This window comes from Rhinolophus hipposideros (assembly GCF_964194185.1).
Source record: "Rhinolophus hipposideros genome assembly, chromosome: 17".
In the NCBI taxonomy this organism is placed as follows: Eukaryota; Metazoa; Chordata; class Mammalia; order Chiroptera; family Rhinolophidae; genus Rhinolophus; species Rhinolophus hipposideros.
The window spans coordinates 51,283,860-51,310,699 of record NC_138063.1 but is presented as its reverse complement, the minus strand read 5'-3'; the positions used below and the strand labels follow the sequence as shown (position 1 = coordinate 51,310,699).

General features: G+C 37.1%; 1 protein-coding gene across 6 annotated transcripts in view; it reads right to left on the bottom strand.

Moving 5' to 3' along the window:
* Positions 1 to 26,840, bottom strand: part of RALBP1 (ralA binding protein 1) — a 68,170-nt gene that overhangs the window by 22,050 nt on the left and 19,280 nt on the right. For 4 of the 6 annotated variants that reach the window (XM_081079035.1, XM_081079032.1, XM_081079036.1 and 1 more), the window contains exons 2-5: positions 8,556 to 8,854; positions 6,143 to 6,601; positions 2,587 to 2,936; positions 1,001 to 1,162 (exon numbers count right to left, since the gene is read on the bottom strand). In XM_081079035.1, the coding sequence (XP_080935161.1) occupies positions 1,001 to 1,162; positions 2,587 to 2,936; positions 6,143 to 6,601; positions 8,556 to 8,799 (1,215 nt within the window). In that variant the 5' untranslated portion in view covers positions 8,800 to 8,854. Of the gene's footprint in view, positions 1 to 1,000; positions 1,163 to 2,586; positions 2,937 to 6,142; positions 6,602 to 8,555; positions 8,855 to 22,923; positions 23,062 to 26,840 lie in introns of all 6 variants that reach the window. The other 2 variants (XM_081079033.1, XM_081079034.1) reach the window with 1 other exon arrangement.

Below are 26,840 nucleotides of genomic sequence, written 5' to 3'. Positions count from 1 at the left end.
TAGAAAACAATACAGCACCCTCAGTAGCAGTCCACGCCGTATCATCTTAATAGCACAAATTATTTTTTAACAATATGACTAAAAAATCATTCTTTCTTGTTTTGCCTGGGCATTGGGTTCTCATTAATTTACATTAATTAGTTCAATAGTAGTTAATTTACACTTCTTCCTCCATCATCAGCTAATCAGAAATGGGAGCTCAGAGCACATAAAAGGGAAGAGAAACAGGGATTTGATAACAGGTATGCAAATAAAAGATGTAATAATCCAATGTAAGTAAATTTCTTATTTAGTCCTGACTTTCTTATTCAGCTTGTGAAACACACACACACACACACACACACACACACACACACACACACACACACACACACACACACAACCAAATAGCAGTTCTCTTCTATCACGCGGGCTGTAAGAGGAAAATGTATAGTGGAAAAGTACAGGATTTGGGGTCAAATCTGGTTTTGTAGCTTAGTAACCATGTGACACAGAGTAAGTTATTTAAAATTTTGGTGTTCTTATCTGTGAGATATGGCCAATAATAGCAATCATGTGGACAAGCTAACATTTTTGGACTGCCCTGAAACTATGCTGAGCATCTTTAATGCATGATCTCATTTATTGTAATCTTCACATCAAAACTATGAGAGAGCCCATTTTAAAATGGGCTCACTGAGGCTTAAGGAGGTTAAGTGATTAGCCTAAAATCAGTCAGTTAATTAGAAGCAGAGCAAGAAGTTGAAGCCAGGTCTTTTTATTTCCAACCCTGTGCTCCCTCCACCATCATATCCTACTTAACTGGCATGTAACAGTCAGTGCCAGATGAAAATTTCTGGCTTGAGTGTGCTGTGAAGAATTGCCTAACATAGCTCCAGAAACAATTTACAAAGTACTCAGTGAACAAGAGTTCTTCTTCATCATCATCATTATCAGTCTCCAAAAGGGTCAGAGCAAAGGTAGGTTCTTTAGGGTTAAAGCACAGGCTGAGCTCACAAACCTGTCTTCTGATTTCCTCCTTGATGTTCTCCTGGGTCTCTGGCAGTGTGGGCATAGTGGCCATGTTAGACCAGCGGAGAGGTTTTGTCACTTGCTTTAGTATCACATTTCCAAAGAGCTCTTGCACATGTGTGAAAAACACATATAGGACACGATTGCTAATCTAAGAAAAAATAAAAAGATTTGCAAGAAAACCATTAAAATTATTATTTTATTTCATTTCATTTGTCTACCGCATAGTACGTCCTTTAATCCTGGACCCGTGAATGAAAGTTTTCCTCAGTAGTGACCAGACATGTTTTGCTAAGTAGCAATTTAAAGAAGACAAGGGGAAAATATGAGTTAAGTCATGTACTCAAGCACTCCAAGAAACTAAAAAGAAAAGTATACAGAAGCTGGTGACCATCAATTTGTTCTTTCTCAGCACTAAAAAAATCTTGTTCTTTTTTCAAGTTATCTTGAGACCTTTTAACACACACAACTGGACCTACTGAAAAATGTGAAGTAAGAGTTACTTCAGCAGTTGTAAAGCTAGGCTGAGAGTTTGCTCTCCAGAAACAAATGCCTTCCAGGTGAATTTGCATAGGCAGTGTTTTAATACCATGTTCATATGCTATGTCAGGATACTAAGTTGGCTGAAACTAGTAAAAAAAATTGCTTTCTACTCTTACAACACACCTGAATCTTCTGTGATATTATCATCCCTATTATAATAATATCAAGTAACATTTTTTACCAAAATTGTTTAACAACATTTACCAAATCCTGACTAATGTGAATGATTACACTAAAATCTGAGAAAGATTTTGCTTCCAAAATATAATCAATGAGCAATGAAAGAATCTTTAGTAAAAGAAAACACATTCTTACAAAGTGTGTTACCAATGACTAATAATAACACAGTATGCTGGCCAAAAGGAAAGCTTAAAATAAAAAAATATAACCATCTCATTTTTTTTGCTTTTTGTGTTTGGCCTGAGTAAAGTATCAGTAACTCTAACTAAAAGAAAACACATGCTCCGTGCCAGCACCAAGTGAGCAGTAATAAATTAAGGCAAGTATTTTTGTTATAAAGAGATACCAATTAACACAATACCCAATTCCCTGAAATGCCTCCTCAGATTAAAAGTCTATAAAAGATTTCTCTAGGATCCATTTTTATGAATGAAATCCTCAGGTTAAATCCCAGACCAAACAAATGTTAGGTTCCTTTGTGCCTGAGTCTGATATGTGTGTGTGATATAATTAAGCAATAAGACTATTTGAAGAAATAATTGGAATCTTTAAAATTCTAATGATGAATTCTGTAACTGCAGCTTCCATGGGCTCCTCCTCCAGTAATGACAGACCACGGTCATTAAGAATGGGTTTATAAGCCCACACCAAATACTGTACAATATTCATATTACATAGTTCAAGCCAAAGGGCAAACAAGCTCATTATCCTATATGTCGACGCTGTCCATATTGTGAAAGAAAAAAACCAATATTCAGGCTAAATAAATCATTATCTACTTTCGCCATATGCAACTCAGTAATGAAAATGTTCCCCCGACTCCCCAGGGCCAGCATCAGAGGGCACATGTACCTGAACAGTTGGGCTGAGCACTATAGAAATGTTCTGTATATTCATTTTTGTTTCCAGTTCCTTCGCAATAACATGGTCCATGTGCACGATCAGCCAGGAAATCAGAAGATAGTTACATTCTGGCAGTTCTTTCAGTAAGCGCTGGAATTCCTGCACTTTCTCACTCTCTGTGCTCCTCCCACAAGCCTCTTCAAAGCGAGGCATAAGCTCTTTGGTAAGCAGATTTTCCGGAAGGTCTCGCAAATACTGCTTCAGCAAACTGGCTACAGTATTAGGCTCATATTCTTCCAAATTTGGAGTCTCCTCTCTGTCATAGGCTGCTTTCAGCTCATCCACCTTTGATTTAATTCCTTAAAACATTCAAATTCAGAGAGAAAAAAAATCAAACAGCTTTCTTCACCACTGCACCCACCTGTGGTGGGGGATCTGAGAAAAGCTAATCTGACAATAACGAATCTCTAGCTATGAAGTATTTATCTGCACAAGGTTCACACAATTCCTCTGTAAACAAGATAATATAAATGACTACACATACTTGAAGGGTCAATTTAACCATAAGCTAAATGATAATGGAAAAACTCAACATTCAGAATAGTCATAGCAACCACGAATATATTAAGCAAATATGCCAACTGACTCAGGAAAAAAAATGGTTTTAATTTAAAGATAAGTGAAAATTCAGGCAAAAACTACAACCTAAGCATAAGTTATGCTCTACACAGACGGCCAAACTGCTTTTTTTAACTAGTCACAAGACTGACAACATAAAACTAACTCTGTGTATATAAACATGTTTCAAAAAAGTTGTGGGTACTTTTTTTTAAGTAAAAATTGTATCACAAATGCAAAAGATAAGTTTGCTATCTAAACAAACTTCTTGCAAATCATTCTCCATTAAATAATTCACATCTAATTTCTATTTTTTAAATTTGAGTTCTTTACATGTTTTCTTAATCTGGACCAAAAAAATGTGAAATCTGTGTTTCTAAAATAAAATTGTTTTGCTTTTCTTACTGGACAGAAAGAAACACTGACACACAAAAACAAACGTTTTTCAAAATTATATAACTTTTTAAGTCTCTAGTCCAATCTGCATTTAAGTGACACAATTTAGTGACACTTACAAAGTAGTCACTAAATTACAAAGTAGCTTTCTGTTGTTTTCAATATTAAAAACTTTAGGCCAATTATTTGAAAAAAGCCACAACTTAAGGCTGAGAGACTATAACAGTAAATGTGAATACTCAAATGTCATTTAATCTGAACAGTATTTTAGAATCAATGGTACTTATATCTGGGCTTTGGCATTATTTTATGTGAAAACCTTTTAATGGCATTACAATAAATCTACAATTTATTTATCCAGCACTGACAAAAGAAATCAGTAACTCCAAATTTGAAAATAATAATATGAATCTTATTTTTGTATAATCTTTATTTTGAGGCAGAAAAGTTAGAAAATAATTTCCATTTTCTTATTATGAAAATATGAGTGAAAACACAGTGAGTGCTAACTTTAGTTGAAATTCTTGGCAAAGAATGTATACTTTATACATATCTAATTTGCCTCGCAACAGTGCCTACCCAGAAAAATCACACAAGTGAACAATTGGAATATATCTGGTTTGTCATTACTCTGAAACTTATCAAAATGGACCCTTCAAATAAAGCATCCCAGGTAGAGAAAGAGCGTATGCAAAATGATATATTAGCTTTAAACTGGAACTTACATATGAATAAGTGAGAACCAAAAATTTCCAGGAGAAAATATTATTAGCATTCAAAATGAAAAGTCATAGCCATAAACTGTAGCCACTGGTGCGCTGAACGCAGCACACTGCCAGAGCTTAAAATAAAAAAACTGATCCCAGCAGGAGTTCAACCTCCGGGAGTCAACAATCAGGGAACAGCTCAGTTTGAATGCTCTGACACACAAAGAAGAGCTCTGCAACTTTAATTCTCCAAAAGAATACAAACATCAAAAATATAATATTGTATGTCAACTGTAGATGAAAAAATTTTTTAATTCAAAAAAAATATCAAAGACAAAAGAAGTTTTTGAAAAAAGCTATAGAAACTCTTCATAAACTTTTACCTAAAACAAAATTTCTTCATCCCTATGAAAATCACGTGAGAGAAATAGCCTATGTTAGTACTGTCTAAATCTTTAAAAACCAATTCATCATAAATTCTCAAAAGCAAAATTTTCAAACTCATGTAATTATGTTTACTTTTGTTACTAAGGAGTTATAGATTCAAATTCAATTTCTAATTTATTTTCTATAAAATAGTAGCATTTTAGCCAAAATACTCTTTAAGTGATAACTTGCTATCTATGGGGTTATGTAAAGGTTTCCCCGAGTATCATAAATGCCTGCCCTTTCTCAACAAAACTTAAATATCAAATCTACCTTGCAGAAACGTGTATGAACCAATTAAACGAAAAAACTAAGTCTCATTTCTTTATATATTCTAAATGTGTATGAATACCTCATCATGAAAATAGGTGTGACCGACAATAAATTGTATAAAATAAATCTCTAGTACCAAGACACTGAATTATGGAAATGTAACGACTTGGAACACGTTGCCACAGGTCAGGACTTCCATCCTACATCAACACAAGTCATGCTGCTTTGTAAGAAATGAAATCTTATCAAATATATGGTGAAGGAAGGATAACTGACTCTGGGTGGTGAACACACAATGGGATTTATAGACGATGTAATACAGAATTGTACACCTGAAATCTATGTAAATTTACTAACAATTGTCACCCCAATAAATTTAATAAAAAAAAATAAAAATAAAAATAAATGAAATCTTTTTACTTTACATAGCATACATTTTGCTTGATTTCAGACACCCAATATGAATTACATTCTTGCCAAATATGAAATTTAAGTTTTCATATATGTGGAATGCAGAAAAATGGAAAATCAATTTCACTAATATATGTAATAGCTGCACACGTCTGACAGAAGCATTCAGATTTGGGGCCTAAAGAGTCAGCAAATAACATTTCATGCCCCTTAGCTAACTCAAAAAATACATCTTTGATTGTGTCAATAAATGTATCTCTTGGCCAAGAAGCATCTTTAACCCGGATTTCCTGCCGTTTCCTGCGGAGCTCCCTCACAACACTGAGCCCTGGCTCCGAGATGGAAGAAGGTGAGAAGGAAAAGCAGTCGTTTCTTCTCACTCCACGCTGCTGCAAGTTGTGATCAGCTCATGCGTAAGTCCTCGGAGTGAAAAGGAAGGAACACCGGAAAAATATCAAACTGTCTCTCTCTCTGTCTCTCTCTCTGTCTCTCTCTCTCTGTCTGTCTGTCTCTCTCTCTCTCTCTCTCTGTCTGTCTCTCTCTCTGTCTCTCTTTGTCTCTCCCTCTCTCTCTCTCTCTCTCTCTCGGATTTTTGTTCAACTGGAAGAATCAAGGAAATGACAAAGGCTTAGGACCCATGGCACAATTTTCCTCACAAGTTAATATTTTTCCTTCCTTTGAAAAATGGTAATGAATTTAATTTTTAAAAACCACCAAGACCATAGCCCCAATACCTGAAACTCTGTAGATGCCTTCACACTTCATGCCATACTTCTCTACATAATCTATACATTCACGGAAAACTGCCGGCAGTCGAATGCCATCATACGTCATGGTCCTCTCTGCTGCATCAGCCAAAGGAATTCCAAAAATGGGTCTGAGATTCAGAACATCAATCTGAGGCACCTCTGGCTCCTGAATTGGCTTCTTCTTTTTCTTCTTTTCCTTCCACTGTTTAACAACATCAGCGGCTGTCAAGTCTTTTGACTTCTTCTCTTTATGTTTTTCTTCTTTGTGCTTTTCTTCTTTATGTTTTTCCTCTTTAGGTTTCTCTTTTATTTTAAAATCCTTCTCTTTCTTTTTAGAAAAGCTGGGCTTCTTGAAAACATGGATTCCTTTGGATCTCTTCATTTTGGAAGGACTTTCAGCTTCATCTCCAGAGCTATCTTCCTGAAAGGCAGCATAGCCTTCAGCTGCCAAAGAAATGCAGGGAGGGTATGTTATATGTCTGTTTAACATAAAATTGTCCATATGCTTTTTAAAAACAGGACCGAAAAAAAAAAAAGTGCCACCTGGTAACAGCTAACTAGTTTTTCATTTATGGGCAACCCCCTCTGGGAACTCCCAGCAAAATGAGATGCTGACGTGAAATCTCCTCACCACAAGAGGGCGACATACAGAGAGCCAGTTACCCTTGCAATAGCAGGTGGTGAAAACTGGGTTTACTTTATATAGGTGCTTAAGTGGAATTTTGGCAAGCCAAGTATTATAAACATACAAGAAAGGCTCTTCACAGAATTGCTAATGGAAAGAATCCACCTATAAAATAGAGCACTCTTTCATCATCCAAATCATCTCCTCTAACTTTAGCTCAGATTTTTTCATATTTGGTCTCTTTAATTTTAGAGTCCGTTTCAAACCATGACAAACTGTACTGCTGTTTAGATGCTCCAGTCATTCCCGTATTACACTTCGCTCTCCTTCACTAACTTTTAAGTTCCTTCCGGAGACTGCAGCAGGAACTGAAAGCTCATTTGGGTGAAGGACAGAACCAGGAAATTCCTTAATCTCCAGAGGTGGCCGAACAGGGCAGCCCACTTCCCTGCCTCAGAAGCCCTGGTTTTCACACACTGACAATTGCTTTCTATCATATCAGAGTTATCCTAGTTTTGTTTTTTTAACATCTATAACGATTTTATTTAGGCAGCTACTTTACTAGCTATTTTATAACAAAGATTAAAGATATTTCCTACGTACCTCTCTGATCAAAATATCACAAAACCCACACTAACCAGGATGGCAGAAATCTTAATACTACCATGACGTATAGTAACTGCAGTTCTCAGACACTCTTGGTGGAAGTGTAAACTGATATAACTACCATGGGAAATTGTTGTAGAATCTACTAACGCTGAAATAAGCAGGGCCTATGAGCAAGCAATTCCACTGCCAGGCATATACACAACAGAATGCATAAACATGTACAACAATGTTCACAGAAGCTCTATTCATGACAGTCAAAAACTGAAAACAACCCAAATGACTAGTAACAGTAGAATGGATAAATAAATTCTAGTGTTTCTATGTATTAATGTAATGAAACAAAATCCAGCAATAAAAACAAACAAATTACTGCCACATAAAATAACATGGATTAAGCTAACAAACACAACATTGGGCAAAGGAAATTAGACACAGAAGAAAATCTGCTTCTATTTACATGAGGACAAAACAGGCAGGACCTGGCTGTGCTAAAAGAAGTTTACCTTTGCGAGCGGTAGGGGATTCCCTTTGCAGGGGCAATGAAAGGGAATTTCGAGGGTGCTCATAATGCTTCATTTCCAGATCCCTGTCGTAGTTACATAGGAGTATCCATTTTGTGGTAACTCATCAAGCTGTACACAATTTATGCAATTCTATCTGAATATTAGCTTCAAACTAAGTTAACTTACAAATACTGTGAAACTCAAAATAAAGCAATACTTAAATCACTCGATTTGCTTTTAACATACTAAAGACCTATGCTTAAACAATTCATCCTCCCTATTGAACAGAACTATAAATGAATGCATCACGGCATTTGCTTAAGACAAATGAATAATTACTTTTTTCACAGTTCCAATAAAGTGTACCCCAACTGGCCTATACAACCAATCTAAGAAAACAAGATTCAATAAGGGCAAAATGCCAATATCTCCTTTTTATGTTATTTTAAATGACAACTTTAAGAAACTTCCACCAGAAAACTATACCATTTCTGGAAATTCGGCATTTTTGTGAAAGACCCTAAAATATAACTCTAGTATGCAAAAATTGAGACCTTGAAAAATAAAGAACAAAAAATACCAAGCAGGCGTCTTTGGACATATTTCCAGAAGATGGCAGGTACATTAGTTTATCTAAAGCACAGAGAAAAATGACACTTACTCCTTTTTTCCTTTTTCTTAAATTTTCCTTTTTTCTTCCCATAGTCTTTCTCATCATCAGACACTACGTCAGGAGGCTCATGGAGGCTGTCATGGGGAGGCGAGGGCTCACCAGTGCGGTACAATCCAGGAAATTTCGTAGGGCTGATCTCCTCAGAGCTGGGGGTTCGGGTGAGACCACTGCCATGTTCCACCCTGCGGTGTTCACTGGGGCTGCTGGTGGGGGGCAGGAAGCACTCGGTCATTCTGCCTCCCTGATGAGACAGTGAAGAGGGCTTCTCTGTTACCTATCCATTACACCTAGACAGACAGACGGAAAAAAGATCATCCAAGTCATCTAACACCAACCAAAGCAGAAAACCACCACAAACACACAACACGGCAATTAATCTTGCCCTTTACAAAATAGGTTTTCATTATCCTCCTTTAAAAAGATGCTTTTATTATCTCAAGTTACATTCCATGCAACATATATTTTAGTTCTCAAAGAGTTAAAAGCCCTGGGATCTTCAAGTATTAGAAAAATAAACCAAATGAAAATCAGAGCAGAGTACTCAAAGTAGAATACAGAGCTCCTTTTAAAAAGAACTCAAGGTTGTAAAGGACTTCATGTTGATTGCTATCCAATATAAAATCTTGCTGTTTTTCTTTAAGCTATGACCAATCAATTATAAATAAATTACAAAGACTATTTATATACTATATATGAATAGTTTTATATAAAAATTAAAATTTACAATACAGTTAAAATGACATATTTAATGATTCACAAAACTACAAATCATTACTACAGGTCTATGTTGCAAGCAATTAGTTCATGTGTTGATAAACGTTTATTTTGTATTACAGTTACCTCATTTGCTCAATTTAAAACATAAAGAAAATAGATTTCACTAGAATGACACTACAAACATTAAGAATTCAAGGTCTGTTCGCATTTTTTTCTTCTTTAGTTGGAGGGTACCTAGTCAAAGTACTGTGTCCATAAATTGCCTAGATTACTTCTTTCGATAGTCAATTGAAATACTATTGGAATCATTTGCTTCTCTTTGTACTCATTTTTAAGTTTATTTTGCAATTTAAAATACCCATAAGCTTTAAATAACAAGACTAATAAATCTGACCATAACAAAGTCAAAAGACAAGCAAGTGTAAAAAAAAATTGCTAATTGTAACCAAGAGCTAATTTCTTTAAAAAGCAGAGTTCTTACAAATCAATCAAAATATAAACAAATCAAGAGACCTGCACAAAGCATGTGAACAAGTGAACAAACAGTTCATAGAAAAATGACTCATATCTGTACGACAACAATGTTCAACTACAATTATAATCTTTAAAACACGTTACTATTTTTCTAACATCAGACTAGCGAAGAACAAAAAAGGTGTGTAACAGCCTGTGTTGGTAAAGACATGAACAGGGATTCGTATCTACTAACAGGGCAAGTATAAATTAGCACAATCTTTTTTGAAAAGCAAGTTGGTAATATCTATCAAAATTTTGAACGTATTTTTAACCCAGGAATTCCTTTCAGAAACTTTCAGATATACTTTTACAAGAATTCAAAAATGCACACATGAAAATATTCACTTCAGCACTGTAAACGCAAAAACAAAATAATCTAAATGGCTATCAATAGAAGATCAGTTACGTTACAGTCTATCCAAATAGAATACATAGAATTTCTGACAACATGTAAGAAATAGTTAACCACTGTTACAACGGAAGTGGTAAAAGGAGAGGAAGAGATATTTTTCAATTTTCCATTTTATCCCTTCTATATAGTTTGAACCTTACCATGTCCATATGTTACTTTTTATTATCATTTTTAAAAATGAACAGGCCATCATTTTTTAACCTTATAAAATACAGCTTTAAAAATCATGATTTGGGCCGGCCCGGTGGCTCAGGCAGTTAGAGCTCCATGCTCCTAACTCCAAAGGCTGCTGGTTCGATTCCCACATGGGCCAGTGGGCTCTCAACCACAAGGTTGGTGGTTCAACTCCTCGAGTCCCACAAGGGATGGTGGGCAGCACCCCCTGCAACTAAGATTGAACACCCCACCTTGAGCTGAGCTGTCTCTGAGCTCCCCGATGGCTCAGTTGGCTGGAGCGTGTCCTCTCAACCAGAAGGTTGCCAGTTCAACTCCCACAAGGGATGGTGGGCTGTGCCCCTGCAACTAGCATCGGCAACTGGACCTGGAGCTGAGCTGCGCCCTCCACAACTAAGACTGAAAGGACAACAACTTGAAGCTGAACGGCGCCCTCCACAACTAAGCTTGAAAGGACAACAACTTGACTTGGAAAAAAGTCCTGGAAGTACAGTTTTCCAATAAAGTCCTGTTCCAATTCCCCAATAAAATCTGGGGGGAAAAAATCACATTTTTTATATTTAATAACGTGGGGGGAAATTTTTATTTACAGAACATCAATTTTTTAAATATATACATATGCAAAAATTGTAATAAAAGAACATTAACAATGATTACCTCTGAAATCTAAGATTATGTGATCCAATTTTTTTTACTTTTCTGCATTTTATAAATTTTCTACCCAGTATGCATTATTATTTGTATAATCACGAAAAGCATTAAAAATAGGAGGAAGTTCTATTAAAGGATCTATAAGCATCACTATAATTCTTGGTTTTCTTGATGGGCCCTGACTTTTGCCTATCATTAAAAAAAAAAAACACATTTTATTTTTATTTTACTTGGAGGCATTCTAATTTTTTTACAGTTATGAGATTTGAAAGTTTAGAGGGAGCTAGAGTCCAACCAGCATTAAAAGTTATATGGTATGTTACAGATGAGGAAAGTAGAGCTCCAAAGACCAAAGAAGCCAAAACACAGCTGCCGACAAGGAGCACAGCTTTACACGCCAGATATACAACAGTTTGTAAGCATCGCATCCACACTGATCCAGTTTTATGCTTCTCCCACTTGGCACTGCTGTCTTCACTCCCTGGAATCCAGTACTTCCTCCATGGCTAATTCATACTCATCTTTTAATATTAAGCCTGCAAATGGGCACAAAACATCTTTCTGGAATGATAGAAATGTTCTAGACTTGGATTGTGGTGAAGGTTATGTAAACCTGTAAACTTACGGAAAAATCATTGAATTGTACAATTAAAGTGGTTCAACCTTATGGTACGTAAATTACACCACAATAAAGCTGTTCAAAAAAAAAAAAAAACAAGTACCAGCAACACTTTCTCCGGGAATCCTCCCTCATGACCCTCTCTGTCCAGTCTAAGCTATAGATACTCCTTTTCTGTCCACCCAGAATCTCCTGGACATAATCTCTACAATCATGATGGATGGATGTGTTTTAATTACCTATGCACGTATCTATCGTGCCCAGTAATTTGTAAGCTCCAGCATTAAACATAACACAAGGCATACAGGAAGTACTCAAATGTTTACTTAATGTTTAAGTAAATGTTTACTTTTACTTAATGTTTACTTAATAAACTAATTATAGTCTCTTCTATGTTCTCAACATGTTTCGTGTGTACTGCTGATGAGACAAAAATTAGAAGAAATCAATCTCACCCTTAGCCTTAAATTTTAATTAAAGAAACAAATAAAGGGTATCCAAATTTTACTTGCGTTCCTGTGACTTCAAGAACTTTCATATACGTTAAGAACCTTAGCACATTCTGAGAGAAAAGTAGTATTTCTGCATGTTTACAAACGGGAACTAAGGCTCAGAGAACTAAAGTAACTTACCCTAAGTCACACATCAAGTAAGTGGTAAAACTGCGATCTGTTTGACTCGAAACACACATTCTTTCCACTAAACTGCGATTAGCTACACATATACAAAAAGGAGTAAGCATATTTATGCCAGGAGGAACAGCGTGGTTATACACAGCAGAAACATGGGGCTTATCATGAGAATGGCAAGCAGGCTGGTCTGACCCGAACAATTTCTGCAAAAGAACAATGGCAAAGGAGGTGAAAGACAAGGTAGGCTCTCAACTGAACGCTGAGATGAGGAGTTCAGACTTGATATGGGAGTCATTTCCAATTCCAAAGCCAGAAATGACAAAATTAGGGCTAAAAGTAGTTAAGTGCAAGAATACAAACAAAATTTTTTTAATTATTAATTTACCCTTTCTTCCTCCTCCCCACCCCACCCCGCCCTGCCCCGCCACGTTCAAGCTGTTGTTTCTCAGTCTAGTTGTGTAGGACACAGCTACCTGGCCCATTCCGGTATTACAGCCTTGCGCTCCCCACGGCTCAGGTCGAAAGTCGGCGGTGGGCTGCTCACAGCAGCTCAGGGCAGCTCATGCCCAGGTCCAGGAAGAGCTGTTGTTCACAATCTTAACTGCAGAGGGCGCAGCTCACTGGCCCATGTGGGAATAGAACCAGCAACCTCAGCGTTAGGAGCACAGTGCTCCAACCACCAGGGCCACCTGGCCGGCCCCACCAGATAGATTTTGATCATTCCCTTCTCCATGTTCCTACAGCATTTGCAAGTTCTATGTATGTGCACATGTCCTCCTAGTTCACAATTACCATTATTCAGTTTCCATACTAGACTGGCGAAGTTTTACACAGAAAGCGCTTACTAAATTATCTTGCAAAAACTACTCAAAAGAAATATTGACTTGATTCACCTATAATTGGGAATGAATGGAAGAAGGGCAAGCAGCTAAAAGCAGATAGGAAGGAGTGAGAGGCTGAATGTAGGATTTATTAAGGAACAACGTGTTTGCATTAGAACACACTGTTTATATAGCAAGTCTGAACTTCACTGAATAAAAGTGCAGAAGAGAGAGGCCTGTATGGTCCAGGGTAAATTTAAGTATAAATAGCCAAAGGTAAGAAAATAAAACAAACCAAAAAAATTATAAATTCCTACTTCTGGCAAGAGAACAGCTATAAATTTACCTACATCTCAAGAAATACTTATCCCTATTCCTCCTAGTAAACAGAACGAAAACTCCTGGATAACAGATTTTAAAAGAAAAAAACAACAAACTGACAGGTAGAAGAAGACAGACAGGATAAGGACCTCAGAATCCAAGAATAACACATTCGTGCGTTCCCTGAATTTCCTTTTTGCCTCTACATCGCAGACTTGGACCTCAAGAAGCCAGAAACCCAAAAACACTAATGGGCACAGATAAAACAACCACAACAAAAGCCTGCTCCCTCTAGCCAAAGGGCCAGGAAAGAGACTGCTTTGCAAGACAGAAAACTTTTAGATAGTAATGATCTACTCCAGTCAAACAGCACAGTAAGGTTAAAAGTAAATGAATGGAAAAAATATACCATACAAACACATACAAGAAAGGAGAAGTGACTATGATGTCAGGCAAAGCAGACTTCGAAACAAGAAGTATTGTCAGAAATAAAGAAGGTATTCCCACAGTCACAACAGATATAATTCTACACATGTACATGCCTAATAACAGAGCTTCAAATACATGAAACAAAAACTGACAGAACTAAAGAAACAGATGAATCTCCAATTATTATTACAGAATTACTCTCAGTAAATGACAGAACAAACAGACAAATAGACAAATATCTGAGCTAGGACACAAAAAGCACACATCATCAAAGCTCAAGTTGATAAATTAGATGTCATCCCAATTTAAAACTTCTACTCTTTGAAAGAAAATCAAATTAGGAAAGTTAAATGGCAAGCCACATACTCAATGAAAATATTTGTACTACGTATAGCTGCCAAAGAACTCATTTTTTCAGAAAAAATGAGTGTGTGTGCGTATACATACTATATATAACTTATTTACAAGATCTTATATATCTGTAAGAAACATATCTTATAAATCAGTAAGACAAGTAATTCAAAAAATAATGAGCAAAATTATATGAACGGACATTTCACCCAAGAAAATGCACAAATAGTCAAAAAGCACATGAAAACAATGCTCCATATCACTACTCATTAGGAAAGTGCAAATTCCAACCATAATAAAATACCTTATACACTCACTACAATCACTACAATCAAAAGCACTGACGATACTAAGTGTTGGTGTGAATGTGGAACAACTATTACTCTTATCTGTTGTTGGTGGGAATCTAAAATTGCATGACCACTTTAGAAAAGTGCTTACCAGTTTCTTATAAAATTCATACATACTTATATCACCTAACAATTCCTCTCTCAGGTATTTACTCAAGAGTAATGAAAATGTAAGTCTACACAAAGTCTTGTCAATGAAAGTTCATAGTACCTTTATTCACAGTAGACTGGAAATAACTCAAATATCTGTCAACAAGCAAACAATTAACACAAATTATAGTATATCCTTATAACAGAACATTACTCAGCAAAAAAAGGGAACAAATTGCCGATAGACACAACACAGATGAGTATCAAAAGCAATGAGCAAAAGAATCCAGACACACAAGAACACACATTGTATTAGTTCATGTATATGGAATTCCAGAACAGCAAAACTAATCTATAGTGACAGAAAGCCAATCAGTGGTGCTGTTGGGCCAGATGTGGCCAGCCAGGACGTGCATGCAAAGGGGCATGAGAGAATGTTTGGAGTGATAAAATGTACCATATCATGATTATAGTGGTGGTTTCACAGTTATCAAAACCCAAAGAACTGTACACTTTCAACTGGGTGAGTTTTACAGTATGTGAATTATACATCAGTAAGGTAGAAAAAAGCTTTTTGAAAGAAATTGATGACTGATTCTAAAATTTTTAGAAATGAAAAGAACTTAGAATAGTCATACCATCTAGAAAAAGAATAGTTACTAAAGCAAAAGTAATGAAGACAGTATGGCATTAGAGTAAGGACAGACAGATTAGTGGAACAAACCAGAAAATTCGGAAAGAGACCCACATGTATACAGTCAATTGATTTTCAACACTTCCTGGCTGGCCACATCTGGCCCAACAGCACCACTGGTTTTCTGTCACTACAGATTAGTTTTGCTTGTTCTGGAATTTCATATACTGGGACTTATAACAATGTGTATTCTTTTGTGTCTGGATTCTTTTGCTCATTGTTTTTGATACTCATCTGTGTTGCTGTGTCTATCTAATTTGTTTCAACAAAGGTTTCAATGGAATTCAGGAAAGTTCTCAACAAAAGGTGCTGGATGAACCATGTGGAAAACAAGAGAAGTTTAGCCCACCCCTCTATCACATCATACACAAAATGTAATTCATGATAAATCACAGGCCTAAAATGTTAAAGCTAAACACTGCAAAACTTCTAAAATAAAACATTTTTTTTGACACCTTGGGGTAAGAATTTCCCATACAGGACCAGAAAGCATTAATTACAAAATTAAAAACTGACAAATTGGACTTTATCGAAAGTAAAAACTTCTGCTCATCAAAAGACACTATTAAGAAAATGACTAGTCAAACAAAATGATTTTGTTCTCCAAAGGCCTGGAGGTCACATTACAAGACATACAGAAGGTGCCAAAAAAAACGTATACATAGTTTAAGAAAGGAAAACTGGATTAAAATTGTAATACTCACTGTATACCAATAACAAAAGATGAATACAAGTTTAACTTTTGCAATTACAAGAGGTGCTCAAAATGGTTACCATGAGCGTCCAGACACTTCTGATTACGGCGAACTACTGCTTGAGCAACACTCACCAAAATGTCCACTTGTGTACCTTTTTTTTTTACACCCCCGCTATATATATATCTGACAAAGGACTTATATCTGGAACATATGAAGAACTCCTATAATTCAATAATAAAAAAACTAACAATCAAAAACAAAAATGGGCAAAAGAGTGAACAATTAACAAAAGAATACATACAACTGGTCAGTAAGCCTATGAAAAAAGCTCCACATTACTAAACATTAAAGAAATTCAAATTAAAACCACAATGAGCTATCAATAGCCACCAACTAGAACGGCTAAAATTTAAACAGAAAGATAATTCCTAAAACCGATGAAGATGTGAGACATCAGGAAGTTTAATGTGTGTGATGTCAGTGGATTGGGGTTGTGGTTGTCACTGTGTGAGGGAAATAAATGATAAATGCCTAACTATTACATTGTTTTGTGCACCAGAAACTAAAAAATGTTATAAAAAACAAAAAAGAAAGAAAGATAAATGGATACCTATGAATCTCCATTAAGAAAAAAAAAATACATTGCTGGTGGGAAAGTAAAGCTTAACCACTTTGGAAAAGTGTTTGGCAGTATCTTTTAATTAAGCCCTGACACACATGACCTACAAATTCCACTCCTGAATATTTACCCGAGAGAAATAGAAACATATATTCACAAAAAGACAATGATCAGAGTAACTTTATTCATAACAGCTAAAAAGTAGAAACACCTACATGTCCTTCAACCAGAGACTCGATAAACAAGCTGAAATATATTCATACATTGTATTAGCATTTTTTTAAAGGAACAAACTACTGATACACACATCAAAATAAAAGAATTTCAAAAGACAACACACCCAGACACAATAGATTATACAACGTATGTTTCTATTTACGTGAAGTTCTAGACTAGGCAAACTCATCTATGAAAAAAAATTTTAACTGTGGTTGTGGGGGTGCGAGGAAGAGGCAGGGATTGAGTACAAAGTAGCAAGAGAGAACTTTCTGGTTGATAGCTATGTTCTATATCTTGACAGGCATGTGGGCTATATGTATGTAAACACTTGTTAAAACTTATTAAACTGTGCATTTCACTGAATATAAATTACATCTCAACAAAATTTCTCAGAGAAAATAAAACCTATGGGTGCCATATAGAGATGACCGATCATAAACCATTGAAAAAGCGACTTTCCCTTTCAAATGTTGCTACTCTCACTTTACCATCAACATCCCACCAACCCCCACACCCAAAATCAGTACAACAGGAATGTCTATTTCCAGTCCTTCCCAAATGAAAATCTAGGGTTAGTTCCTATGCTCAAGTTAACTTCTCTCCAGAAAGAAATGGAGGTAAAAAATATTACTTCTGCAACATCTAACAAAAAGTATTAAGTTAAAAGTATAGCAAAAAAACACACATCTAGAATTTTACTTTAGGACCAAAAACAAATTATAATTTTGAAATTGAGTAATATTTCAAGTCAAAAATAACAGTTATGACAGTCATAATTGAGGTAAAGCAAAAAAAAAATCATAAAACTAGACTCAAACAACTAAACAATGGTTTAAAAACATTCACTTCTCCAAAGAACTACAATATGCATTGTCCTTTATAGTCTTTTCTGCTCATGTACCACTATTAATCAGCACACATTAAGAATCACTTGGGGAAAAAAAAAAAAAAAGAATCACTTGCCCATGCAAGAGAACAAAGCAATATAAGTAGGGAAGAAAGATTGCTATATTAAAGTCTCCGAGATGAGCTTTGGAGAATAAGTCTAATGGTTTATTAAACTTGATTAGTATCTACACAGAAAAGGGCCTATTCCAGAAAACCAACAGCTTGCTTAACTAGCTTATAAGTTAAACAAATTCAATATTTTCTAAATGCTCTTTAATAAACACTCGGCTAAAATTCATTAGAAGCAGCTTTTCCTCATTTTTATGGTTTTTAAAATCCTCTGTAAATTAAAAGTCTCTAACATAAAACTACTAGGGAATCCAAATACTGGCTCATTAATACATTACATACTAAACAATAATATTAATCTACTATTTGGGAATGTCAAATTTTGTAAGCAGTATTTGCATGTACAGTACATTCTTGTGCTTCAAATGAAGTGGAAAGCAATGTTCTCATAATTAAAGGACAAGCGTGTCCAGATCATAAAGCACTAGGCACCCTGCACAGTAAATGAAGAGACCCACATCAAACATATCATGAGGTTTCCGAGGACAGGGAGATAGAAAGATGATATTGAAAAGATTCCTGCTAGGTAGGGGACAGGGTAAACAACTTATTTACAAAGGATCAGGACCAACTTGCCAACACTGGAAACTTAAATACAATAAAGGAGTATTTTCAAAACTTTGAAAGAAAATGAGTTTCAACAACCATTCAAATGCATAGGTGTAATAGAATAAAGACATTTTCAGACACACAGTGGCAAGGAATGTAGTTCCCACAAACTTTCTCAAGAATCCTGACGAATTGATATGCAACCCTGGAGAGCAACAAAGGAAGCCCCAGAAAAAGCAGGCTTATCACCAACATACGACAGAGTCCACAGCGATACCCAAGAAAGAAGAGCTCCCAAGGACAATGGGATTTACAGACACACCTGACCATATGGAAAAGAATAGTAAGATATGGTAAAAAGCCGCTAGAGGATTTGGAATAAATTTCTCGTAAGAACAGGAAAAAGAGCACATAAAAATGAGATAACCATTAAACTCAAAGAAAAGGGTAGATGAGAAAATGAAATTGTAGTCTACTGTCTGGCTCAACATTACACAGTATTGGTCCAATTATCACAATGAAAACAATGAATACTGATTTAATCAAACAATGCGAGCAACACAATTCTATCAGAAGACTGAGGCAGGGAACTAACTGGGGGATGGGTATGAGAGACCTAAATCCAAATTTACCAGAATCCCTGGTAACAGATAATGTCTAAAACAGTATCTTAAAAAATAGCAGCTTAAGTATATTATTTATAAATACAAAAATAAATACCCAAAGAAGTAGCTGAAAGAAAAAAACTAAGCTGCAATGGGTGCAAGAACGAGGCAGGGAATAGCACTTTCCATTGTGTGTCTTTTAGCACTGTGTTGGGGGTCCCCAAGACAACCCCCAGAATTGATTTTCTAGAAGGACTCAAATAACTCAGCATATAGTCATACTCATGGCTAAGATTTATTACAGTGAAAGGATACAAAGCAAAAAAACAAAAGAAAAGGTACAAGCTTCCAAGAGTGCTCTCACAGTGGAGTCACAGGGACAAGACGAATCTTTCCAATGACAGTAACAGAAGTGCTGTGTGTTGGGCAGCTGCTTAGACTCAGAGGCCAAAGTCTTTGTGGCACCTGATCGTGTAGGTACCACCCTCTGTTTAGCATGTACCAAAATTCCGGACTCCCAGAAAGAAAGCAGGTGTTCAGCATAAACCACCCTGTGGAACAGTTGAAGCACAGGGAGCCACTCACCATTTAGGAAGTTTGACATGATGTGAGGAACCTCAGGACCAAGTCCCCCGCTGCCAGCCCAGGGCCAACCTTACAAGCAGGCCTTTCTAAAGAGCAGTCTCAGGCCTACGGGGAGTAACTCTACACGAGTACTACTTGATTTGTTAAACTACGCTTATGAATTACTCTGATACAATTTTAAAAGATCATTGCAAATCTTATTTTAAATTCAAATAAGGGCAGCCGGTTGGCTCAGTTCATTAGAGCGCAGTGCTCGTAACACCCAGGTCGCCGGTTTGGTTCTCACGTGGGTCAGTGAGCTGCCCCACAACTAGACTGAAAGCAACCATGACTTGACTCGGAGCTGACGTCGCGTGTGGGGAAAAACACACTGTTCCCCAATTTTAAAAAAAAAGGAAAAAAGAATTGCTTCCCTTTCCCTTTCTCAGTTTGCAAAATGGAAGAAATGCAGAATAAAATAAAATTAAATGACCATATCTGCTTTAAATAAATAAAATCAACAAACCAAAAAAAATTCAAGTAAAAGAGAAAAACAGATTTTCTCTTAAAATATGAATATTACTATCCAAGAAAAAATTTTTTCAGTTGACAAACTGAAATGGGAGAGAAAAAATCCTTCAGAAGAAGCAGATTAGGTTTAAAGGACTTCGTATCATCAATAGTGATATTCTTCCCATGGTATTTCAGATTTATGACCTGTGTACACAGTAAATACAAACCAATATTCATTTATTAGTTTGACAATAATTTCTCATGCACATCCCCACAGACCAACTGTCATCCAATTTAACTGTTATATAAATAGTCCTTTCAAATCTACTAACACTGGTTTAGGGCTGTACTTTAATAGGGATTTTACTCTTCGGTTACTGTTTCTTTCTGTACCCTTCTTATATATCATCAGACTTAATCTTTATTTTAGCTTCTCCCCTGCCCCCAATGCTTATGCAAATGAACTTTTAATTAGAAGCCCATATACCACTCATAAACATGCACTAAATGACAGTGAATTAATATTTTCCACTCAGCTTCCCAACATTTTCAGTGTCACTGATTAAAATATGCCTGAGACGTGTGCAAAATCAATTGAAAGAATGTAAAATTCTAAAGTTCATTATAATGAATATGGATGCCTTTTTAATGCTGACAACTATTATACAACTAATAACAAAACAAAAAACATTAACAAATTATTTTGGTAGACTGACATGATGAATACGTAAAATCAACGTCTCGATGAGACTGAGATCTAAAGAGCACAGATTATGTCCATCATTTAAACTGAAAGTTCAAACGCTCAGGATTAGAATGTCAAATGTTGGAAAACAAGCAGCCTAACACACAGAGCACGGCAGACAGAAAGAATTCCAACGTCTGCCAACAAGGCGAAAGACTGGGAAGGACCCAAGTCAGTTCTACAAACAGCTGTTGGAATCAAAGAGTGTATATTTATGTGTATTAAGTATTGAAGAAAAACCCACACTGGACTCTTACCTATAAACACAATGAAAAGTACCATCACTAGCAGTAACTCTAATACAGAGGACAAAAAAGTTCTCTTATTAAAAATATCATAATTAATATCATTCAATACTTAACAGTGAAACAGAACATTTTAAAGGGATGGTATATATAGCCTTTTGTATGTGTGTGGGGGGGAGGACAGGCCTCTTTCCTGCCACATTTTATGATCACATGATCTATTCTCAAGTAAATCTTAAATTAGAACTCAACTGGTGGGGGTGGGGGGAACCAACAAACTTTATTTAGTAATACTTTTTTAAAAAACACACCACTGGCTACAATAGAAACTGGATAAAAGTATGTAGGCCATGGTTCCCAAACAACGCACTGAGACACCTGAGCTCCGTTAGCAACCTCACACGCAAGCCATGCAGCTATCCTAAATTTGGCCAAGACAGAGCAGTACAGCAGTGCTCCCCCTTATCCGCAGTTTTGCTTTCTGTGATTTCAGTTACCCACAGTCAGTGGTGGTCCAAAAATATTAAATGAAAAGTTCCAGAAATAAACAATTCATAAGTTTTAAATTGTGCACTGTTCTGAGTAGTGTGATGAGATCTCGTGCCACTCGGCTACATCCCATGCACAACATGAATCATCTCCACACTACACATGCCCCCCACCCATTAGTCATTCAGTAGCCTTCCCGGTTATCAGAGCAACTGTTGCAGTATCGCAATGCTTGTAAGTTCTGGTAACCCTCATTTTACTCAATAATGGCTCAAAGAGCACGAGTAGTGATGTTTGCAATCCGCATAGAGAAGCAGTAAAGTGTTTCCTTTAAGTGAAAAGGTAAAAGTTCTTGACTTAAAAGAAAAAGAAAAAAAAACATATGCTGAGGTTGCTAAGATCTACAGTAAGAAGGAATCTTCCATCCACGAAATTGTAAAGAAGGAAAAAGAAATTTGTGCCGGTTTTGCTATCACAACTCAAACTTTAAAAGCTACAGCCACAGTGAGTGATAAATGCTTAGTTAAGATGGAAAAGGCAGTGAATTTGTGGGTGGAAAACATGAACATAAAATGTGTTCTGGCTGACAGCAGCATGCTGTGCCAGAAAGCACTGAGCCTATACAGACTTCAGCAAGGAATCCTCTGAAATAAGTGACCACATTCACACGACTTTTATTACAATATATTGTTATAACTGTCCTATTTTATTATTAGTTATTCTTGTTAAACTCTTACTAATTTCTAAATTAAACTTTATCATAGGCACGTATGCAAAGGAAAAACAGTATATACATGGTTTGGTACTACAGGTGGTTTCAGGCATCCACTGGCGGTCTTGGAATGTATGCCCTGTGGATAAGGGAAGATTATCATACTCAACATCTGTCAGACACTGTACAAACTATTTGCTAAAAGTTCAGTTTCAACATTAGATTGCACTACATTCCTTTCGCTGACATACTTTATGAAACTGGTTTTTCTGTGGTAGCTAGGATAAAACAAAAAACAAACAAAAAAAGTACCATGCAAAAATCAACATGGAACAGGAAACAAGGGTGGTAATGTTCAATCTGACTGCAAAGCATTAGAAGTTGTGCAGTGTCCAGCAGGCACACACAAACCATTAATTTTAGTCATTTAAAAGTGAAATAAAACCATTATTATGTATATTGTTAATATGGTAATATACTAATATAACATTATACTAATAACTATGATTAGTATAATATTATATGATGAGTACAGTTGACCCTTCAGCAACACAAGTCTGAATTGCATGGGTCCACTTACATGCAGATTTTTTTCAATAAATACCTGTTCTATTTTCGATCCATGGTTGGGAGTCCGCAGATACAGAGGGCTGACTGTATACGCATTATCTATACTTTTTTATACTGGGGACTTGAGCATCTGCAGATTTTGGTATCTACTGGGAGTCCTGGAACAAATCGCCTGTGGATACCAAGAGACAATTTAAGTTTTGGGGAGTCAAAAGTTATATGCAGATTTTCGACTGTGTGGGGAGCTGGTGTCCATAACCGCTACACTGTTCAAGTTTCAACTGCATGATACATTAGAATATATGCGTATCTATTAAGATAATACATTATTAACATAAAAACATTATCTCTCTCAATTTACATGTATTAGTTTTTCAAATGGCTACTAAACTGTCAACATATAAATACATACTAAGTTTTGTGAACCTAACAAGATAAAATATGGAATTATTAGATATTTCCATTAGACTGATGCCAGGTCCAAAAGCAGGACATGTATAAGAGGAAGCTGAAATATCATGTCATAAATTAAAGTAAAAAGTTATGAAAGATGCCTGGAATAAAGTCAAAAGGACTCAGCAGTCAACTAGAAGACGCTCCCACTGACCAAAGATGGGACAGTATGAACGCCAATAATATTAATAACGGTCATAAACTAAATGTATCAAGTATGTTTAAATCTATAAGTTCATAAAGACACTCAAAAATAAAATTCGTTGGTCATTTTGGAGATTGTAAACAGAGACTATCACCACTTAATAAGCAATGTAAAAATGGAGACTGGCAATGATTATCTAGGCTGCTAATATCACATACAAAAAAAAAAGAGAAAATCACATCTTATTTGCTCTCTGATAGACGCACACACACCAGCCTTGCAAAAATAAAACAATCTGATTATGCTTCAAAATCTGTAAGACATACAATTTAGTTTCTGTAGTTAATACTCTGCAAGAAAAAGAGACAGGAAGGAGGGAGAGTGGGAAAAGGAACATAAAAATTAAAAGACTTAAGACCAGAAATGAGAAGATAAACTACAGACTGTGAAAAAATATTTGTAAAAGACTATTTGATAGAGAACTGTTATCCAAAATGTACAAAGAACTCTTAAGACTAAACAATTAAAAACAAACAAATTTAAAAACAGGCAGGGCCAGCCCGGTGGCTCAGGCGGTTGGAGCTCCGTGCTAACTCCGAAGGCTGCCGGTTCGATTCCCACATGGGCCAGTGGGCTCTCAACCACAAGGTTGCCAGTTCAATTCCTCGACTCCCACCAGGGATGGTGGGCAGCGCCCCCTGCAACTAAGATTGAACACGGCACCTTGAGCTGAGCAGCCGCTGAGCTCCCAATGGTTCAGTTGGTTGGAGCGCATCCTCTCAACCACAAGATTGCCGGTTCAATTCCCGCAAGGGATGGTGGGCTGTGCCCCCTGCAACTAACAAAGGCAACTGAACCTAGAGCTGAGCTGTGCCCTCCACAACTAAGACTGAAAGGACAACAACTTGACTTGGAAAAGAAATCCTGGAAGTACACGTTGTACCCCAATAAAATCCTGTTCCCCTTCCCCAATAAAATCTTTCCAAAAAAAATACTAAAAAAAAAAAAGGGCAAAAGGCCAGAACAGACACCACACTCCAAAAAGACACACAAAAGACAAATAAACACATAAAAAGGTGCTCCAGGGAGGTTCTGGTCAAGACAGCTGAGTAGGTAAACACTATGCTCAACTCCTCTAACAAACACATCAAAATTACAACTAAATTATAGAACAATCACCCTGGAAAACCAGCTAAAGACCAGCCGAGCAGAACTCCTGTAACTAAGTACACATATAAGAAGCCATGTGGAGACTGGCAGGTGGAGAGGAAACTTGAGATGGGCTGGTCCCACACCTATGTGTGGCAGCTTAAAATTGGGAGGGATACCTGCGCTACAGAGCTCCCCTCCCGAAGGGGTAAAGGGTCCCAGCCCCACACCAGGAAACACAGCCCAGAGCACCAGTGCCAGGAATAGGAGTCCCCACAACATTTGGCTGTGACAATCAGCAAGAAATCATCCAGGTGAGATGGAGGGTTGCTGGAAACCCAGGTGTCCCCTTAAAGGGCCAGCACACAGACTCACTCACACTCACACACCTTAAGCTCCAGCAAAGGGACAGCAGCTCTAAAGGCACCAAAAACATGTGGGGAAAAACTGAATTGTGTGGCTGCAGTGTGAGGACTGGAGGGAGCAGCCACCATTGCTCCTGGGTTATGCCCTCCTCCCACACAGCCTGCAGGTGCACACTATGTGAGTAGAGGGCTCCTGTATTGAGTGGAGGGCTCACACAGCATGCATATGCAGGCAGAATCCAAATGTGAATCTGCATTAACCTGGTAAACACTGCTCGCTCCCACCCTAGTGAATCCCTGAGACCCAGTACCACACAACTTATGCACAGCCCAAGCCACTTTTAAACGGTTGTATCTCACAGGCAGTTGGTGGCTGGCCTCGGCATGCCCTGTGACTCTTGCTAAGTGGCCCCAGGCCCTGCACTGGTGGCAGCAGGCCTTGGTTCAGTGTGTTCCCTCCCACGTCTCTGGAAAAGCACAGGCAGCTACCAACCCCAAATTGCTTTGTAGATCCTACTAGATGGCCCTGGGCTGGGTACAGGCAGCAGTTGACCTTGGCCTGCACTGGAGTCCTTCTCAAGAGGCCCCAGAACTGACACACCAAGTGGCCAGCTTCAGACCACAACAGCATCACCCCACTTGCTCCACAAACAGCACACTTAAAGGGTGATCTCGGCAGGCTCCAGAGCCCCACTGGGGCAAATCCTGCTCTGTGGGGTCAGCCCCCAAACAGCACACATCTGCTGTGTTCGTGGCCAGTCCTCACAGCCAGTCAGCCCGAGTGTCAATCCCACCCACTGACATGCCAACAGCAATCAAGGCTCAACGACAACAGCATGGGACACACCCACACAAGGGTCTCTGGAACACCTGGCTCAGGTGACCAGGAAGACTGCACCACTGGGACCCAAAGAACACCTACTACATAAAGCCACCATGCCAAGACAGGGAGATGTAGCAGAAACAAACATAGCGGGGCAACCAAAATGAGAAGACAAACATTTTCCAAATGAAAGAATAAAACAAAGCTCCAGAAAAAGAACTAAACAAAATGGAGACAAGCAATGTACCAGACAGAGAGTACAAAACACTGGTTGTAAGCATGCTCAATGAACTTAAGAATAAACTGAGTGAAAACTTCAACAAAGAGATAGTAAACATAAAAAAGGACACAAGAAACATAAAAAAGAACTACTAGTCAGAAATAAAGAACACATTAACTGACATAAATAAACTTGAAAGAATCAACAGCAGATTAGATGAAGCAGAGGATCGAATCAGCAATTTGGAAAACAAGTTAATACAAAACACCCAATAGGAACAGCAAAAAAGAAAAATAAATTTTAAAAAGTAAGGATAGTTCAAAGGACCCCTGGGACACATCAAGCATACCAATACCTGCATCATAGGGATACCAGAAGGAGAAGAGAGAGAAAGGAATTAAAACTTCATTTGAAGAAATGACTGAAAACTTCCCTAACCTGGCAAAGAAAATAGATACACAAGTCCAGAGAGCACAGTGTGTCAAAAAAGATGAACTCAAAGAGTCCCACACCAACACACATCATAATTAAAATGCCAAAGGTTAAAGACAAAGGGAATCTTAAAAGCAGCAAAAGAAAAGCAGTTATTACCTACAAGAGAGCTTCTGTAAGACTGTCAGCAGATTTCTCAACAGAAACTTTGCAGGCCAGAAGGAATTGGCAGGAAATAGTCAAAGTCATGACAAGCAAGGACCTACAACCAAGGCTATTCTACCCAGCAAAGCTATCATTTAGAATTGAAGAAGAGATAAAGAGCTTCCCAGATCAAAATAAAAAAGAAATGCTAAAGAAGTTC